This window comes from Apodemus sylvaticus, chromosome 16 (assembly GCF_947179515.1).
Source record: "Apodemus sylvaticus chromosome 16, mApoSyl1.1, whole genome shotgun sequence".
Classification (NCBI taxonomy): domain Eukaryota; kingdom Metazoa; phylum Chordata; class Mammalia; order Rodentia; family Muridae; genus Apodemus; species Apodemus sylvaticus.
The window spans coordinates 64,342,605-64,364,180 of record NC_067487.1 but is presented as its reverse complement, the minus strand read 5'-3'; the positions used below and the strand labels follow the sequence as shown (position 1 = coordinate 64,364,180).

The 21,576-nt window shown below is 38.4% G+C and overlaps 1 protein-coding gene across 1 annotated transcript in view; it reads left to right on the top strand.

Moving 5' to 3' along the window:
* Ankrd31 (ankyrin repeat domain 31) overlaps nucleotides 1-21,576 on the top strand; it is a 183,395-nt gene that overhangs the window by 59,266 nt on the left and 102,553 nt on the right. The window contains exons 8-10 of the mRNA XM_052159647.1: nucleotides 635-915; nucleotides 1,440-1,516; nucleotides 10,460-10,615. Of these exons, the coding sequence (XP_052015607.1) occupies nucleotides 635-915; nucleotides 1,440-1,516; nucleotides 10,460-10,615 (514 nt within the window). The remainder of the gene's footprint in view (nucleotides 1-634; nucleotides 916-1,439; nucleotides 1,517-10,459; nucleotides 10,616-21,576) is intronic.

Below are 21,576 nucleotides of genomic sequence, written 5' to 3'. Positions count from 1 at the left end.
CACATCAAATACTTTTATTTAGCTGTGGTTAAGATATCCAATACTTTGAGATATCTTGAGTAAGATATCAAACTTAATATGTTTGAGAAGCTTTGCATCTGGATACATAAATGAGCTCAAGGTTATGTGTTACATGTCAAATGTTAATGTCTTCATAGAAGTTTAATTGATAGTAGGTTATCAAGGGTAAGTCAGAAGAATTCCTGATATACCATTGAGCTTTGTCATGTTCTTATATGAGTGTCATATTCTATATGACTTATTTCCTGCCAAATTAAGTACCAAAAGGGACCTTATATTTTCGTTTGAAATTTAAAGTTGAATATTGATGAAAGTAATTTTAAAGTTTTCTCCTTTTTCCTTCCTTCCACTGCCCCAGGTCTCCCTCTGAAGTTCAAGCCACTCTTAAACTCTAAACTCTCTTACTGTGGTTTCCAAGTGCTAGGACTATAGGCATGTGTCACCAAGACTAGCTGCCTGTGTTTTTTATGAGCTTACAATCTATGCTCTTTTAAAAATATGATTATAAATTTTTCATTGTCTTCATATATACTTATAAGTTGCTTTAGTTTTAATAGAGATGTATATAACTTCTTTTAATGTTGTAACTATTTATGGATATATATCTTTATAGAATATAGAAGACCCAAAACTATTTAGATTGCAAACATTGACTCATGAAAATGCCATCTCTTGTGACCAACTAAACAAAAAGGAAAATTCAGATCCCATGAAAAATATCTCTGCCCAGGAAGCACCACATGTACTAAGAAGATCATCTAGACTGGAAAAACTGAAAGCTAGCAGAGATGTGGTGCATACAGACGTCACATTGAAGAAGCCAGAAAGGGTTTTATCAAAAGCACGTAGCTATAAGGATCAAATAAATAGCATATTTACAACTGAGAATTTCAGGTATGCTATTAAATTATATCTTTTTCACTAGATATGCTACAAATCTAATCAGTAATTGTGGGCTGGAGGATGTTAGAGACAGTGTCAACTTACCCTTAAGTAAAAAGCATTTTTATGTTGCTGTTTATTATTTTGTAGTTTTTGATCTGTGCCCTGTTGCACAGCAAGTCCCTTTACCCCTCATACCCATGCAAAGGGCCTGCCTCTTTTTCCTGCAAGGTGAATAGATAGTGATATGCCTCCTTGGAGAGAAAGGGTAGAAGGCTCAGAATCCTCACATTTGTAGGTAGCTACACTAATGTAATAGAACTCAGAGCCTGGCATGTGCTGTCTCCCAGGAGTTATCTACAGCATACTTAGGTTCCACCTCCATGTTGAGAATAACTCAGTAATTGTCTTTGGGGTTTCTTTTTTTTTGTTAAAATCTCATGTGATTCTCCATGAATGCTTGTAGAAAACATTGCAGTTATTTAATAAGTCCATTTTTAAAAAAGAATCAAGGAGTCTATTTTAATGATTGACAGTAAAAGGAAGAATATGCATTCATCCAGACTGAAGAATGAACAGATAAAGAAAAATGAACAACTTAGAAAAAAGAATGGTGAGACATATTTTTGAATATTTCATTTCTTTAAGTAGCTTATAGAAACAGAACTGAATAAGAATAGTATACAATATAATCTCAGCTTTGATGAGTTAACAGTGTCAGTGATGCTTTAGCATAAGTGGGATTGGAGCTTCATGGCTCCCGGGGTAGGAGTGTTTAGAAACAGAAAAGTTCTGTTTCTATATAATCCATAATAGTGAACTAAGATTTGTTACAATAAAATAATATAGAAATATTGGTTATAAGTAATAGTGGACTTGACAACATTTGTTTTGTTTTGTTTGTTTGTTTGTTTTCGGGTTTTTTTGAGACAGGGTTTCTCTGTGTAGCCCTGGCTGTCCTGGAACTCACTCTGTAGACCAGGCTGGCCTCAAACTCAGAAATCCACCAGCCTCTACCTTCTAAGTGCTCACCCCTCACTCCCTAACCCCCCACCCCCGGCAGGACTTGACAAAATTGAAACATGGACTATAGATTGAATCTGTTTTGAGTTTTTTAAATTTGAGAATAATACTCTTGGTTATATAAGGGAAAGTTTATAATGTTAAAAACTGCTTCTTAAGTATTTAGTGATAAAAGGTATATTGTATACTAGTTAAACACTACCATTCCATCTATCTGTCAGTGCATATCAAATGATGGATGGATGGATGGATGGATGGATGGATGGATGGATGGATGGATGATGGTGGATGGTGGATGGTGTTCCTGCCTTGATGATATTGGACTAACCCTCTGAGATTGTAAGCCCACAATTAAATGCTTTTCTTTACAGGTGTTGCCTTGGTCATAGTGTCTCTTCACAACAGTAGAACAGTGACTAAGTCACACACATTAAAAAAGCAAGAAACAACAACACATTCTTGTAATCCTAGCACTTGGAGAGGCAGCAATGGGAAGATGGCCAGCTGTCTGGTCAAATCCATTAGCTATAAGTTCAGTGAGAAACCTTGATTGAGCAAAGACTCTTGACATTGACATCTGCTGACCTCCACACCTGCACATATCTGTACATGTATCACATTTACATGCACACACAAAACCATGTGTATATGTGTTGTGTGTTGCATGCATATCAGTGTTGGTATGCATGCCTGTGCAACAGTGCATTAGGTGTCTTGCTTGTTCTACACTATTTCCCGGAGACAGACTCTCTTACTGGCCTGTAAGCTTGCTGTTTTAGCTAGACAGGATGGCAGATCCACCTTCTTTGCCTTCTTTTGCCTCCTAGGGTTGGGAATGTTGGCATGTATAAGCTATGCCTATGCTTTTACATGGGTACTAGGTATTTGAACTCGGGTCTTCATGCTTGCAAAGCAAATACTCTTTTTTTTCAAAGGTTTCATTATTTATTTATTTTATGTATATGAGTACATTGTAGCTGTCTTTAGACACACACCAGAAGACGGCATCAGGTCTCATTACAGAAGGTTGTAAGTCACCATGTGGTTGCTGGGAATTGAACTCAGGACCCCTGGAATAGAACTCAGTGCTCTTAACCACTGAGCCATCTCTCCAGCCTGAAAAACAAGTATTCTTATCCATTGAGTACTCTTATCTATTGAATAATCTACATGAGTTTGTTTGCTTGATTATTGTTTTATTATTTTAATGGCTGGACAGTAGCTATGGGAATACTACAAAATGATACTTTCAGGTAGAAAAGTAAGTATGAAAAACAGCAAAATATATTCAGAAAAATTAAACCAAAGATACTATGGTAAGAATCTATTCTGTATAAAGGATAAAATTTTAGAAAGCCACTGAAATTAAAGTAATTTGTCATGGGATAGGAACAGACAGATAAATCAATGAAATGGAAAAAGAAGTTTAGATTTGGAAAGCAAATGCTTTGGGAATATGAAGGTCATGGGTGATAAAGTCCATATCTCAAAGTATTGGTAAAAAGGACTAAGTGTTACAGAAAACATCCCTCGTTATATCTCAAGCTGATCAAAGGTTTAAGGGAAAAAATTTTGGAAGAGAACAGAAGTGAATCTTTTTTGTAGCCCTAATATTGAAAAGTCCATGTCCTTTTAAAGAATTATCCAAACAAAGAATTAAGATAGGAGGGAAAGAATAATAACAGTTAAACAGTAACAGTTAAATAATAACATTTAAAAGTTTGTAGAAATACATTCTAAAGAAGATTCAACACGAAACAGGAGACCTGTGAATGATGTATGTAACACAAACGTTTAAATGCGCTAGTGTGAATACACTTGTGAGACAGTAAGGACACAGAAGTGACTAAGCCCACTCAGTCAGTCAACAAGTTCTCCAGCACAGGAGTGAGGATTAAAAAAAAAGAGAGAGACAATTAGACAAAACTGCAGCATGACCCCCATTAATTCTGAGACTGAAGGCAGGCTTAATAATTTCCAATCCATGTTTATACCAATTTAATTACATGCAGGAATTAAGATCAATAGTAGTACAATGAGGAACAAGCAAGACAGTAAACACAATTGTCAAGTCAATAAACAAAGTCCCACGATCACTTCAGTGACAGTTGTTTCCAAGGGTGTGTAAGGATGACCAAAATACCTGAGCCTACTTCCTTGTCCAAGTCCAAAATCTTGCCTGAATCTTGCTTCTCTCATTCCACCCTAAGATAAAAACTCCTGCTGTAACCTACTTCCCTATTATGCCCTAATGTCAGATTCCTGCTTGAAGCCCTTGTCCTTGGTCAATGTCAAGTCCTGCCAGGCAGTGTGGTACTCCAATAAGGCTCTCTACAAAGAAGGAAGAAGGCATGTCTGGGTTGATGATAATGATTTTACAGGTACATTCTTGTCTCCAAACTCATTGGATTGTATACATAAAATAGTGTGATTTTACATGTCAAAATACTAATACCTAAAAACTTTACTACTGATACTGGCTTTAAGTTTAAAAATTGCTCACTGTAAATTGTTATAACAGTCTAAAAAGGAAAAACTATATAAATTATTTCAACAAATATAAAGGAGGCATTTGGTAATATCAAACATTCTCTTCTAGTTAAAAATTTCAGTAAACATGGATAAAGGAGAATTTCCTCAACCTGACAGTGGGTATCTACAAAAATCGTATTAACTGTTATATTCATTTAGGAAATAATAAATGTTTTCCCCCTGTCTTAGCTAGGATTTCTTTTGTTGGGACGAAGTACTATGACTAAAAGCAGCTTGGGGAGAGAAGCAGCTTGTTTTGTTTTGCTTTGTCTTCTCATGTTACAGTTCTCAGGTCACAATCTATTACCAAAGGAAGTCAGGGCAGGAACTCAAGGCATGAGCCCAGATGTAGTAGAAGAACTGAAGCAGAAGCCTTGAGAAAATGCTGCTTAGTTTCTTGTTCCCCATGGTGTGATTAGCCTGCATTCTTATGTAATTCAGTACCACCTACCCAAGGGTTACAGTACCACCTACCCAAGGGTTACAGTACCACCTACCCAAGGGTTGCACCATCCACAGTGAGCTAGACCCTCCCACATCAATCATCAGTCAAGGAAATGTCTCACAGGTGCTCTTAGGGCAGTTTGATGGGTGCCTTTTCTCAGCTGAGAGTCCTTCTTCCCAAATTACTTTGGCTTATGTCAAGTTGATTAAAATAAAATAACAGGATATCCCCTAATACCACTAACAAAAGTATCTATTCTCACCACTTCTTTTGAACATTGTGAAGATCTAGCTAATTATGTAGAAAAACAAAAATGCAATAGTATTAGAAGAGTATATTAGTCATAAACATAATAACATAAACATAATCATCTATGTCAAAAATATGATGGAATATATAATAAAAGCTAGATTCCATCCACATTTACATGTGGATTCTTAAGCCAAAATTAACCTGGCCAACAGAACCATCTCTCCCCTCCCTCATTTTCTTTCCTTTCACTAAATTACTATGATCTTTTTTCCACTGGATGTTTTCAGCTCCTTTGTCAAAGATCAAGTGACCATAGGTGTGTGGGTTCATTTCTGGATCTTCAATCCTATTCCATTGATCCACCTGCCTGTCACTGTACCAATACCATGAAGTTTTTAACACTATTGCTCTGTAGTATTGTTTGAAGTCAGGGATACTGATTTCCCCAGAATTTCTTTTACTGCTGAGAATAGTTTTAGCTATCCTGGGTTTTTTGTTATTCCAGATGAATTTGAGAATTGCTCTTTCTACCTCTATGAAGAACTGAGTTGGAATTTTGATGGGGATTGCATTGAATCTGTATATTGCTTTTGGAAAGATGACCATTTTAACTATATTAATCCTGCCAATCCACAAGCATGGAAGATTTTTCCATTTTCTGAGGTCTTCTTCAGTTTCCTTCTTCAGAGACTTGAAGTTCTTGTCATACAGATCTTTTACTTGTTTGGTTAGAGTCACACCAAGATACTTTATTGTTTGTGGTTATTGTGAAGGGTGTCATTTCCCTAATTTCTTTCTCAGCCTGCTTATCCTTTGAGTATAGGAAGGCTACTGATTTGCTTGAGTTAATTTTATAACCAGCCAGTTTGCTGAAGTTGTTTATCAGCTGTAGGAGTTCTCTGGTGGAGTTTTTTGGGTCACTTAAGTAGACTATCATGTCATCTGCAAATAGTGATAGTTTGACTTCTTCCTTTCCAATTTGTATCCCCTTGACCTCCTTATGTTGTCTAATTGCTCTAGCGAGTACCTCAAGTACTATATTGAAAAGATGGAGAGAGGGGGCCGCCTTGTCTAGTCCCTGATTTTAGTGGGATTGCTTCAAGTTTCTCTCCATTTAGTTTGATGTTGGCTACCGGTTTGCTGTATATTGCTTTTACTATGTTTAGGTATGGGCCTTGAATTCCTGTTCTTTCCAAGACTTCTTAACATGAAAGCATGCTAAATTTTGTCAAATGCTTTTTGATTTCGTCTAATGAAATGACCATGTGGGCTTTTTTTTTCTTTGAGTTTGTTTATGTAGTGGATTGCATTGATGGAATTCCTTATATTGCACCATCCCTGCATCCCTGGGATGAAGCCTATTTGTGATCATGGTGAATGATCGTCTTGATGTGTTCTTGGATTCAGTTGGCAAGAATTTTATTGAGTATTTTTTCATCAATGTTCATAAGGGAAACTGGTCTGAAGTTCTCTTTCTTTGTTGGATCTTGGTGTGGTTTTGGTATCAGTGTAATTGTGGCTTCGTAGAATGAGTTGGGTAGTGTTCCTTCTGTTTCTATTTTGTGGAATAGTTTGAAGAGTATTGGTATTAGGTCTTCTTTGAAGGTTTGATAGAATTCTGCACTAAAACCATCTGGTCCTGTGCTTTTTATGAGTTGGAAGACTTTCTATGACCCCTTCTATTTCTTTAGGGGTTATGGGACTGTTTAGATGATCTATTTGATCCTGATTTAATTTTGGTGTTTGGTATCTGTCTAGGAAATTGTCCATTTCCTCCAGATTCTCCAGTTGTGTTAAATATAGGAGCTGATGATTTTTTGAATTTCCTCACTTTCTGTTGTTATATCTCCCTTTGCATTTCTATTTTTTTTTTTTTTAATTTGGATACTGTCTCCATGCCCTTTGGTTAGTCTGGCTAAGGGTTTATCTATCTTATTGATTTTCTCGTAGAAACAGCTCCTGGTTTTGTTGATTCTTTGTATGGTTCTCTTTATTTCCACTTGATTGATTTCAGCCCTGAGTTTGATGATATCCTGTCTCCTACTCCTCCTGGGTGAATTAGCTTCTTTTGTTCCAGAGCTTTCAGGTGTGCTGTTAAGCTGCTAGTGTATGCTCTCTCCCGTTTCTTTTTGGAGGCACTCAGGGCTATGAGTTTTCCTCTTAGCACTGCTTTCATTGTGTCCCATAGATTTGGGTATGTTGTGCCTTCATTTTCATTAAATTCTAAAAAGTCTTTGATTTCTTTATTTCTTCTTTGGCTAAGGTATCATTGAGTATAGTATTGTTCAGTTTCCATATGTATGTGGGCTTTCTGTTGTTTTTGTTGCTTTTCAAGACCACTCTTACTTCATAGTGATCTGATAGGAGGCATGGGATTAGTTCGGTCTTCTTATATTTGTTGAGGTCTGTCTTGTGACCAATTATATGGTCAATTTTGGAGAAGGTACCATGAGGTGCTGAGAAAAAGGTATATTCTTTTGCATTAGGATGAAAAAAATACTATGAGTCAATGTGTTTTTAAATACAAAGGACCAGCAACAGTAAAATAACTGAAAATAAAGTTTGAGAACTAACACGATCAGACTTCAAGAATTGTGTAGCAATAATAATAAAAATTAGCATAATGTTGGCATCAGGAATGGGAAATAGGTCAAGGAAATAAAATATCATCTGGAAGACACATACAAAAGTCTCCTAATCCCGTGTGAGAGCTGGTAATTTTCTACTTATTAATTTTTCTATCACAGCCTTATTAGGTGAGGTCCCTTTGTGTTTATATGGGGGTATATTCATGTGTGCATGTATCTATGCAGGTATGCATGCCTATGCGTATACACATGGAAACCAAAGGCTGACATTAGGCATCTCTTCCTGTTGCTCCTTACATAATTTTTTACTGAAACTGGAGCTTTCTGTTTCTGCAAATATACTGGCAGTTTTCACCTCCCCAGCTCTGTGCCTGGCTTTTACATGAGTGCTAGAGATTCAAAGTCAGGTTCTCAGCCTTGCATAGCAAGTACTTTACCCACTGAGCCATCTCCTTTGTCCAGAATTCCTCTTATATGTGAGCAATTTATTTAAGTAATGACTCAAAGACCCATTATGTAGATTTCTGGAACTGTTTCCTTATTTTCTCATCTGTGACACCCCACTGGGCAAATTCAGTTGTAGATACAACAGCCTCCCCAAACTCTGATTCTATTTTCTACAATTAGTGGAGTCACCTTACTGTGTAACATCCTTCCCCTGGCCAGTATGCTCTGAAAATTCATCTGAACAAAAAGATATAGGAACTGTGGGGCTCACTTCATTCGCTTCCCTACACTCAGGGTCATAGCTCTAAACCGTGAATTTTCTTATGTTCTCACAGAGGCTTTACATATATTTTATCTGTTTTTCTAGTTGTTTTTCTTGAGAGGACAAGTCACTGGGCATGAATGTCTTCCACTGCTTAGTGTTCACTAAAAATTTGTTTTTGCCTTGTGTCTTCATTTGTTTCTTTTGATAAATTATATAAGTATAATAGCAAGTACAAATCAAGCACCAGTGTTTCTTTGTAGACATACATATTATGTGTGGGAGGATGTTTGTATTTCAATATAAGGACAGTAGTTTCTAAAGTTAGCAATTAGGTTAATATTTTTATCTTTTTCTCCATATTTTCCCCTTTCTTACTCTAAGACCTAACAGAGGCAGCAAAATAAAAGGCAAATAAATGAAAAATAATTTTAGATTAATTTTAAATTAAGACAAAATTAAGACCAAAAGTCCTCTAATACTCAGTTCCCGTAATAAGGTTTTCGTTTGTTTGTTTGTTTTGATTTTCAAACAGGGCCTTGCTAGGTAGCCCAAGGTGGTCTGAAATGTACTGTAAATTTAAGCTAGCCTGGAACTTGTGGTTCTTTTTCAACTTTTCTTCCTGCTGGGTTACAGGACCATGACCATTTCTGCTTCTCCATTTACAAGTTCTTATGTGGGGAATAGGGGAGCAGTTAACTAGATCAAAATTAGAAAAGCTATCATTGAAACTACCTTGAAATTTAGGAACTCCATGGAATATCATCCCCAAGAAATGACTGGGTTTGAAGAATACATAGGAGGACTAAGTTTTAGTACTCTAAGAGGCACAGTTGAGAGTTGGCAGTTGTTTTGTGTCATCTGGAAATTATTTTAAACATGTCTATCATGACTTAGCAAATCAAAACTATTGGAGATCATCATTTTTTCCTTAATCTGATGTTAGTTTTTCTCATTAAAGAGAAAATTTAACAAGGCCTGAGAGATGGCTTAGTAGTTAAAAACACTGGCTTCTCATCCAGAGGACCCAGATTACATTCCTAGCACCCACGGGGCAGTTTACAGTGGTCTGTAACTCCAGTCTCAGGTCCAGTTCCCTCTTCTAGCCTCTGTAGGCCCCATACACACACATAAGTGGTACACAGACACACATGCTGGCAAAACACCCATATAAGTAAAAATAAAAAATTAGATAATTTAATAATTATAAAATTTAGCTATTCTATTTCTGGGGTTAGTTTTGATATCTTCCTCATGACACAGAGCTATTCTCATAGCCTTACAATACATGTTGTACAGTAATATTAAGTGTGATAATATATCACTTTAGCAGATTTGTAAGATAATAACCTATAGAGAAAAGGATTGTTTTGGCCCATAGATTTGGAGGGTCTAGCCCATGAATGATTAGACCTATGATTATCCAGCACACCATAACAGAAGCACATGGTGGACCACATCTGTTTATATCATGGGCAGGAGCAGAAGAGAGGGTCCCACTGTACCCTTTGCAGACATGAAGACATGCCTCTGGTATCCTTACCACTTCTTAAATCTCTACCATCTTACTAACTAAGGACCTTTGGGGACATGCAGCTAGATAATAAAGATTTTAAATAATTTTAAATTTAAATAATTTTTTCCCAGAATTTTTAGAAAATGCCATCTTTTATGAGCACTTTCATAAGGTTTTAATTAATATATGTTATATATCAGGTATACTACAAATATTTTAAAACTAACACATCTTTACATATTTTGTGTTTAGATATTTCAATAAGACTACCCACTAATATTGACCAGATTTTTCATATTCTGTTCCTTCCAAATTTGTTGCTGTTGTTGTTTTCTTTGTTTGTTTTCAAGACAGGGTTTCTCTATATAGTCCTGGCTATCCTGTAACTCACTCTGTAGACCAGGCTAGCCTCGAACTCAGAAATTTTCCTGCCTCTGTCTCCTGAGTGCTATGATTAAAGGTATGCATCTTTGTTCTTTCTCTCGTTTTAGGAACAAGGGAGATGAATACAATGTGTCTTTGTACCATAAACCGGAGAAACGTTTTTGGAGAGAATTTACTGTATAAAGCTGCTTTCCATAATGATATTGATCTAGTTCGCTGTTGCATAAAAAATGGTGGAAATGTCAATCAGCCAAGTTATGCTGGTAAGTGAGGGTTCCCCCCACAGTTGTCTGGAGAGTCATTTGTAATTTTGGCTGAATTGTGCCAAAGTGAGCCAAAGGCAATATGCTCTCCAGTAATTGTCTAGCTCGCCATTGTCTCCCAAGAAGAGGATGAGATGTGTGCTGGAAGAATATTACATTTCTCACTAACGGTGTCAGGTGGGCTGTGTGCAGTGCATTCTGCAGAAGGATGGGTGGTTCCTGGGTTAGCCTTGAAGGGCCAGGGCTCAGACCTAACCATGAATGGAGGTGAGATGATCTCAGAACTGGGAGAGACATGTTAACTAAATCTCAAGGGAAAATTCATAATAATGACATGGATACAGAAGGAGTAATGGCCAGAGAAATAAGAGAGTCAAGTAGAGAGTGGATAGGTTGCTCAGAAATAAAACAATCCTTCCTGTGGCTGGCTGTAGTGCAGCCTTCCTTGTGGGGATAATGCTATGTGTGTGGGTCACTGAAGAACACTGGGCCACTGATAAGAGTGACTGTAAAAATACTTGTATGTTAGTGCACTAAACACAACGGGCCAGCCTTGAGGTGTTTTGGATTATTCCTTTTTTTATGGATTTTCTACTTATTAAACAGTACAAACTCTGTGGTCCTAAGTGATGGAATAGTACAGCCCATGGTCAAGAAGGTGCTCCTCTAGTACTCAAAATTATAAGGCCTGGGTTTGCAATGTAGTGGTAGTATATGTATGCATGAATGTGGGCACATATGCACATAAAACATGCATGTGCACACACGTGTAGCAGCAAAATATGTAGACATCAGAGGAAAAATTGTGGATGTCAGTTTTCTCTGACTAAGTGAGACCCCAGGATTGAACTTGGGTCATCAAGGCTAGCAGCAAGCATCTTTACCTGCTAATCTATCTTTCTAGTCCTTAAATCTAGATTAATTACCAGGATTCTATAAACCTTACTCATCTTCTTGCAAGAGCATTTACTCTCTTGATTTTAAGAGGTGTATAGTTCTTTCTTCAGTACTTTCTTTTTTTTTTAGTTCAAGCGTAGCTCTTGGTGCAGTCAGGTTTGACTTCATGGATTTCCCAATTATACCTTAATTTATTTTTTTATTGTCGGTTTTCTTGTGCCAGTGCCATCCTTGTTGGTTGTCCCTCCTGTGTCTTCAGCCAGTTACCTCACTGCCCCAAGCACTTCCATGACCTTCATGAATTACTTATCTTGATTTTATTTTCTAGGCTTTTTGAATTCTTATTATTTTTCCTTTCTACTTTACATCCTACCTCTGTTTTTATTCCTTGCTATCATATTCTTCAGTCAGAGAGCAGAGTTTCCACAAGGTTAGTCTGCAAGCCATTTTATCAGAAATTACCTACAATATTTGTTTCAAAAATTCAACCTTTCTCTTCTGCTTGCCTGCCCCCTTGTGTGTGTGTGTGTGTGTGAACATAGACATCTATAGTTTAGCAAGTTGACCCAGTTATTTTTATGCTTATGAAACAAGAACTATTAGCACAATAAAATAGAAGTCAGTTTAGGATACCTTAAAACTAAAAAGGAATTACCTACATTGTGTTTAGGAATGTAGATGTCATACACAGTGTTTGATTGTTGGTATGGCTGTCACAGTAGCATAGGAAAGGTGCATGTCACTAACCCTCAAGAGATTGAGGTACCAGGGAGTTTAGAGGCCAGGTGGGGTGTCTCATGGAGACAGGGGAGTGGGGAGGAGGTATGGGATGTGCAACAGTCAGAGGGTGGATGGAGTAGGGGGATAAAATCTGGAGTGTAAAAAATTTAATTAAAAAAAAAAGCAGTATAAAGGCAGATCTGTTCTGTTGGGTCATTATTTTGGTATGGGTGGGTACAATTCTTGGCAACAAGGGTGAAAGGTTTGTTGGTGGCTCAGTGTTTGAGAGATCTTGGAAGTCCAGGTTAGTTGAGACTGTTGGTCTTCCCCTGGGGCCGCCCTCCTCAGTTTCTTTCAGCCTTTCCATAATTCAACCACAGGGGTGCCTGGCTTCTGCCCCTTGGTTGAGTGGCTGCTTGTTGGACCTCTCAGAGGGCAACCATGCTAGACTCCTGTGTGTAAGCACACCATCCATAGCATCAGTAATAGGGACCTCCCCTTGAGATGGGTTTCAAGTTGGGCCAGTCACTGAACCTTTCCCTTAGTCTCTTCTCCGTATTCATTTACGGAGTTCTTTTAGACAGGAACAATTCTGGGTCAGTTTTTAACTGTGGAATGGTAACCCCATCCATTCACTTGATGCCCTCCCTGCCTTTCTACTAGAGGTAGATTCTACAAGTTCCCTTTCTCCACTCTTGGGCATTTCATCTAAGGTCCCTCTCTTTGAGTCCTGAGAGTCTCTTACCTCCCAGGTCTCTGGTACATTCTAGAGGGTCCCCCTACCCTTACCTCCCTAGGTTGCCTGTTTCCATTCTTTCTGCTGGACCACAGGGCTTCACTCCTGTTCCCCACCCCCAATACCTGATCACAGTCCCCCTTTCCCCTCCCTGTCTCTTCTCCCACTCATGTCCCTCTTTCCTTCTGCCCCTCACCGCCATGATTACTTACTCTTCCCTCCCAAGTGGGATTAAGGCATCCTCACTTGAGCCCTTTGGCTTGTTAACCTTCTTGAGTTCTGTGGATCATATCCTGTGTATTCTGTACTTTTTTGCCTAATATCCACTTTTAGTGAGCACATATTATTCATGTCCTTTTGGATCTGCGTTACCTCCCTCAGAATGATATATTCTAGTTCCATCCATTTGCCTGCAAAATTCATGATGTCCTTATTCTTAATAACTGAGTAGTATTCTATTGTGTAAATGAACCACGTTTTCTGTATCCATTCTTCTATTGTGGGACATCTGGGTTTTTTCCAGCTTCTGGCTATCACAAATAAGGCCACTATGAACATAGTGGAACATGTACCCCTGTGGCATGGTGGGACATCTTTTGAGTATATGCCCAAGAGTGGTTTACCTGGGTCTTTAGGTAGATCTATTTCCAATTTTCTGAGGAACCTCCAGATTGATTTCCAGAGTGGTTATACCAGCTTGCAGTCCCACCAGCGATGGAGGTATGTTCTTTCTCCACATCCTCGTTAACATCTGCTGTCACCTGAGTTTTTGATCTTAGCCATTTTGATTGGTGTAAGGAGGAATTTCAGGGTCATTTTGATTTGCATTTCCCTGATGACTAAAGACTTTGAACATTTCTTTAAGTGCTTCTCAGCCATTCAAGATTCCTCTGTTGTGAATTCTCTGTTCAGTTCTATACCCCAGTTTTTGATTAGGTTGTTTGGTCTTTTGGAGGTTTAACATCATTTTTAAACTGGCTTATTGACTATGGCTGGGCTCTTGTAACCCTTCCATGTCTACCATGCTCTTGCCTTCATTCCTAGCTCAAATCCTCCAAATCTGACCTCAGGTTAGTTGCTCAGTTACCTTTACTCCTAGATCAACGCCTCTCAAATCCAGTCCATCAATTTTGTCAATTTAGGTACATTATTCTGTCATCTATCCTAACTGAAAGAGTCTACAGTTCTATACCTGAATTATGTTTTGACTTTAACTTGTATTACCATCTGAAAACCATCTTTTCAAATATGCATCATCTTCCTCAATGTTAAATAATTTAAATTAGATAATGAGGCTATAACTAGTCTTCAACCCCATCAGAGATCAAAGAATAAATGAAATATTACCTGAATATAGGAAGCACAAAAACAAAACTTGCAAAATTAGATAATTTTTCGAGACAGCTGGCTACCAGATATAATGCTGGAACATCTGTCTTCAGCTTTCTGGCCCAGAACCATCTGGCAGACCTTATGTGAAGCAGGAGCTGTGAAGGACTAGCTTACCCTGTATTGGCAGAGCTAAGCTGTCGACTATCCTGCATGTGCGTTCTTTCCTGGACAGTATTCCTTGTCTGCAGATGAGTTAGGGCACTTTCTGCCCAGTGGCTACATTGCCACAATAAGCTCCTCCGCCTTGAGGTGATGATGCTCAGTGTCTTCTTTAAACTATTAAGGGGCTACTGTTGGGAGCAGACATGCCTCATAGTCCTTAGTAAAGAAATGACATTAAATATCATATTCTCTGGATTTCTGATGTTTTTGAAGACTATCTATGTAAGGTATATCTTAACTGTTAAACCTTAACTACTCTTAGCTATTTCTATTTAAAGAATAAAAAACACTTTATTATAATTAGATCAGAATCTAATATAATCATAAGTTTACTATCTGGCCCTTACCTTGTGTTACTAACATCATCCTAAACAGTTTATAATAACAGCTATAGAAGGACTGGGTCAAAGCCTTGTAGTTTTAAATGAGTTGCATAGTCACAGTGCCTATGTAAAAGTAACTATTAATTTTAAATTTGTACCAATATGCAAAAATTTATACCAATGAAAACCTATTTTAATATATAAATTCTGTACCAATGTAAGAAATTATAACTTCAATTTTGTATCAATTATAAAGATTTCTTTCAATGAAAAATTATGATTATTCCATATATTTTTCCCTGTTCAAAATTATGACCATTTCCAAATTATCCCTTAAAATGACAACCTATCTATAGCTTATAAAATAACCATAACCAGATACCCAAACACAAGGGATAGAGATGACAACTCTTCACAACTTCCTGCTGAATAGAGGCAATGAAAAATTCTTTAAAGGGGTAGGGAGGGACAAGAAAATTAGACAAATTGGTTAGATTTAAGAACGCTAGCTTTATGGTAAAACCACTCTGGAAATCAGTTTGGTGGTTCCTCAGAAAATTAGACATAGTACTACCTGAGTATCCAGCTGTACCACTCCTAGGCATATACCCAGAAGATACTCCAACATGTAATAAGGACACATGCTCCACGATGTTCAGAGCTGCCTTATTTATAATAGACAGAGGCTGGAAAGAACCCAGATGTCCTTCAATAGAGGAATGGATATAGAAACTGTGGTATATACACAATGGAATACTATTCAGCTATTAAAAGCAATGAATTCATGAAATTCTTAGGCAAATGGATGGATCTAGAAAGAGTCATCCTGAGTGAGGCAACCCAATCACAAAAGAACACACATGGTGTGCACTCACTGATAAGTGGATGTTAGCCCAAAAGCTCAAAATAAACAAGTTACAATTCACAGACCACAGGAAGCTCAAGAAGAAGGAGGACTGAAGTGGGGGGTGCTTTGGTTCCTCTGAGAAAGGGAACAAAATACTCACAGGAGTAATGATGGAGACAAAGTGTGGAGCAGAGACTGAAGGAAAGGCCACCCAGAGACTGCCCTACCTAGGGATTCATCCTATAAACAGTCACTAAACTCCAACACTATTATGGACAACAAGAAGTGCATACCTTAAGGAGCCTGTTATGGTTGTCTCTGGAGGGGCCCTGCCAGAGCCTTACACATACAGAGGCAGATGCTAGCAGCCAACCATTGGACTGGGCTTGGGGTCCCCAGTGAAGGAGCTGGAGGGGTTTACAGCCCCATGGGAAGAACAGGGAGGTCGGCCACCCAGATGCCCCAGGACTCCAGGGGTACACATGGTTCCAGCCAAAAATGTGGCAGAGTAATGCCTTGTCAAGCATCAGTGGGAGGAGAGGTCCTTGGTCTTGTGAAGGCTCAATAGATGCCTCAACAAAGAGAAATTGGGGGGGGGGTGGGAGTGGGTCAGGTGGAAGGGCATATACTTGGAGGCAGGGGGTGAGAGGAGGGGTTGGGGGTTTTCAGTGAGGGGGGAAACCGGGAAAGGTTTTAGCATTTGAAATGTTATTGAAAGCTAGCTTTAACATCTGTTATCCAGTCTCTATTCTTAGACATCTCAGGGTTTGGCTGAAGTTTTTACTGGCTCTGTCTGAAAGGTTGAATGAACTGAGTCCAGAATCAGCAGCAATCCCTGAAGCTGTTCTAGAAGTAAGTCTCTGGACAGCATCAGGAAGCAGGGGGCTGGAACAAGAGGTCACTTCAGTGTCCCAGTGGATAATCTTGTCAGAGATTAATATGTCTGTGGGTATATATGTCCATTTTCTCTTTATACAGCTTAAATTAACATAAGTTTCTACTATCTCTCTAAGATTTTCCTACTTATCCCCTGCTAATGACCTACAATTTAAGATCAAACACCTCAAATTATTTATTCAGCCTGTATACTTAAATTCTCTCTTCTACGGAGAGTAATATCTTTGTGAGTATATATGTCCCCTTTCTCTTTATATAACTTGAATTAACATCCTTTCTTCTGTATTTAACTTTAATTAAATTCCCTTCTATATTTCTGTATGAGTGTATTTTAGGCTAGTAATTTGTCATACCAGGCTAAGAATCTCTGAAATTTTGTGTAGACCATGTTCAAAGAATCCAGCTGCTTGCTCTGGCATAGATTGTCTCAAATTTCTTTTAAAGCATTTCTCTTACTCATTCATTCTGTTCTATTGAGATTAATATCTCTGTGTGTGTGTGTGTGTATGTGTGTGTGTGTCCCTCTTCTCTTTATATAACTTGAATTAGCACCCTTTTCTATGTGTTTAATTTCAATTAACTTTCCTTCTAATACTTAAAAGCACATATGCAATTACCATTATACTTCCTTCTATCCTTAAAAACAAGTCAAATTTCATTAATCTCTATCCTTTGATTATATGCTTGTTGGAGGGAGCAGTCTTTCTTGTCTGCCTCTATCTTCCTTTGGAACAGCCTATTTGCACAGTCAGGGTTCCAGCACCTCTGAGTTCAAACTCTTTGTTCCAGTTCTGAACCACATGGCTCTGGCAAAACCCACAACCTGCAATTCTAGCATTACAGTGTGTGTTTTCCATCCAAGAATCTCTAATTAATTTTTAAAAGTGAGTTCTTGGCCCAGGTTGGAACACCATCTGTAATGGTTAATATTTAAAACTGGTTCCAGGTGGGTGTGTGCCTTCTCTGCACCCACCCAAGAGCTCTGGATTCATGAATGAAAGAAACACACATGTCAGACAGACAGACACACACACACACACACACACACACACACACACACACACACACACCAGCTTACTTTTAGAGCATGCCCTGAGCTAGCTCAATGGCTGGACCACTCCTGAAGCTTCTTGTGGCTAATGCACTTTCCTCTGAGATTCCTGAGTTAATAATAAATCTATATTTTATCTTTGTTGTTCATGGATCCCTCTTGAGGTCAGTTTCTCCTTGCACCTACATTTCAGCTGTCTCACCCTTCTGCACCTTCCCTGTGTGGCCCGTCCTATGCCCTTTCTTCTCTCTCTCCCTGCATTTCTTGCGCAGGAATCCTAAAAGTCTCACTTTTGGGCATATACCCAAAAGATGCTCCATCATCCCACAATGACAATTTCTCAGCTGTGTTCATTGCAAACATTAATGGTTATTACTGGAATAGGAACTAGCTCTTCAGTCCAGCAGATTGAGCCTATAAAATCCAACAAAAATGAAATTTCCAGCCTAAAATGTCAATGCTGGATTGAGACTTAAAATGTAAGTTAAATACGATTTTAACATGAATTTTTGGATTTTATTAAATCTATTAGATGACTTATTAGAATGTGGTAATTATCAACAGCATAGTATTACCTCTAACTAAAAAAGAAGATATTTATATAACAATGTGGTATGTGGTTTGTTAGTTGAATTACTATATAGTTATTTTATAAGGAGGTAAATATGCCTTTAACTCACATGTATGTAATCTGCTGGATGAGATACTTTAATGGTTATACATTGGATTAGAAATAAAGCCATTTCTCTTTTCTCTGCAGAATGTAGCCTATAACCCAATATTTTCTATTAGTTGATAACTGACCTATAAGGATGGTTTAAAATATTTGCCATCTTAGGAAATATTTGCTTTCTTGGGTTGGAAGAACCAGGAGCTGGTTCTTTGAGAAAATCAACAAGATAGATAAACCCTTAGCCAGACTGACCAAAGGGCACAGAGAAAGTATCCAAATTAACAAACTTAGAAATGAAAAGGGAGACATAACAACGGAAACTGAGGAAATCCAAAAAATCATCAGATCCTACTACAAGAGCCTGTACTCAACACAACTGGAGAATCTGGAGGAAATGGACAATTTCCTTGACAGATACCAAATACCAAAATTAAATCAGGACCAACTAGACCATCTGAACAGTCCCATAAAGCCTAAAGAAATAGAAGGAGTCATAGAAAGTCTTCCAACCAAAAAAAGCACAGGACCAGATGGTTTCAGTGCAGAATTCTACCAGACCTTCAAAGAAGAGTTAACACCAATACTCTTCAAACTATTCCACAAAATAGAAACAGAAGGAACACTACCCAATTCCTTCTACGAAGCCACAATTACGCTGATACCAAAGCCACACAAAGATCCAACAAAGAAAGAAAACTTCAGACCAATTTCCCTTATGAACATCGATGCAAAAATACTCAATAAAATTCTTGCCAACCGAATCCAAGAACACATCAAAACGATCATCCACCATGATCAAGTAGGCTTTATCCCGGGAATGCAGGGTTGGTTCAATATACGGAAATCCATCAATACAATCCACTACATAAACAAACTCAAAGAACAAAACCACATGGTCATTTCATTGGATGCTGAAAAAGCATTTGACAAAATTCAGCATCCTTTCATGCTTAAAGTCTTGGAGAGAACAGGAATTCAAGGCCCATACCTAAACATAGTAAAAGCAATATACAGCAAACCGGTAGCCAGCATCAAACTAAATGGAGAGAAACTTGAAGCAATCCCACTGAAATCAGGGACCAGACAAGGCTGCCCCCTTTCTCCTTATCTTTTCAATATTGTACTTGAGGTACTAGCTCGGGCAATTCGACAACATAAGGAGGTCAAAGGGATACAAATTGGAAAGGAGGAAGTCAAACTATCATTATTTGCAGACGACATGATAGTCTACCTAAGTGACCCAAAAAACTCCACTAGAGAGCTCCTACAGCTGATAAACAACTTCAGCAAAGTGGCAGGTTATAAAATCAACTCAAGCAAATCAGTGGCCTTCCTATACTCAAAGGATAAGCAGGCTGAGAAAGAAATTAGGGAAATGACCCCCTTCACAATAGCCACAAACAGTATAAAGTATCTTGGGGTGACTCTTACCAAACATGTGAAAGATCTGTATGACAAGAACTTCAAGACTCTGAAGAAGGAAATGGAAGAAGACCTCAAAAAATGGGAAAACCTCCCATGCTCATGGATCGGTAGAATCAATATAGTTAAAATGGCCATTTTGCCTAAAGCACTATACAGATTCAATGCAATACCCATCAAAATCCCAACTCAATTCTTCACAGAGTTAGAAAGAGCAATTATCAAATTCATCTGGAACAACAAAAAACCCAGGATAGCTAAAACTATTCTCAGCAACAAAAGAAAATCTGGGGGAATCAGTATCCCTGACCTCAAGCAATACTACAGAGCAATAGTGTTAAAAACTGCATGGTATTGGTACAGTGACAGGCAGGAGGATCAATGGAACAGGATTGAAGATCCAGAAATGAACCCACACACCTATGGCCACTTGATCCTCGACAAAGAGGCTGAAAACATCCAATGGAAAAAAGATAGCCTTTTCAACAAATGGTGCTGGTTCAACTGGAGGTCAGCATGCAGAAGAATGCGAATTGATCCATCCTTGTCTCCTTGTACTAAGCTCAAATCCAAATGGATCAAGGACCTCCACATAAAGCCAGACACTCTGAAGCTAATAGAAAAGAAACTGGGGAAGACCCTTGAGGACATCGGTACAGGGAGAAAGTTTCTGAACAGAACACCAATAGCGTATGCTCTAAGAGCAAGAATTGACAAATGGGACCTCATAAGGTTACACAGTTTCTGTAAGGCAAAGGACACCATCAAGAGGACAGATCGGCAACCAACAAATTGGGAAAAGATCTTCACCAATCCTACATCAGATAGAGGGCTAATATCCAATATATATAAAGAACTCAAGAAGTTAGACTCCAGAAAACCGAACAACCCTATTAAAAAATGGGGTACAGAGTTAAACAAAGAATTCTCACCTGAAGAACTTCGGATGGCGGAGAAGCATCTTAAAAAATGCTCAACTTCATTAGTCATTAGGGAAATGCAAATCAAAACAACCCTAAGATTTCATCTTACACCAGTCAGAATGGCTAAGATTAAAAATTCAGGAGACAGCAGGTGTTGGAGAGGGTGCAGAGAAAGAGGAACACTCCTCCACTGCTGGTGGGGTTGCAAATGGGTACAACCACTCTGGAAAGCAGTCTGGCGGTTCCTCCGAAAACTGGGCACCTCACTTCCAGAAGATCCTGCTATACCACTCCTGGGCATATACCCAGAGGATTCCCCACCATGTAATAAGGATACATGCTCTACTATGTTCATAGCAGCCCTATTTATAATTGCCAGATGCTGGAAAGAACCCAGGTATCCCTCAACAGAAGAGTGGATGCAAAAAATGTGGTATATCTACACAATGGAGTACTATTCAGCCATTAGAAACAATGAATTCATGAAATTCTTAGGCAAATGGATGGAGCTAGAGAACATCATACTAAGTGAGGTAACCCAGACTCAAAAGGTGAATCATGGTATGCACTCACTAATAAGTGGTTATTAACCTAGAAAACTGGAATACCCAAAACATAATCCACGCATCAAATGAGATACAAGAAGAAAGCAGGAGTGGTCCCTGGTTCTGGAAAGACTCAGTGAAACAGTATTTGGCAAAACCAGAACGGTGAACTGGGAAGGGGTGGGAGGGAGGACAGGGGAAGAGAAGGGGGCTTACGGGACTTTAGGGGAGGGGGGGGCTAGAAAAGGGGAAATCATTTGAAATGTAAATAAATTATATCGAATAAAAAAAAATCAGTGTACAAAAAAAAAAAAAAAGAAAGAAAGAAAGCCATTTCTCTTTTCTCTGCAGAATGTAGCCTATAACCCAATAT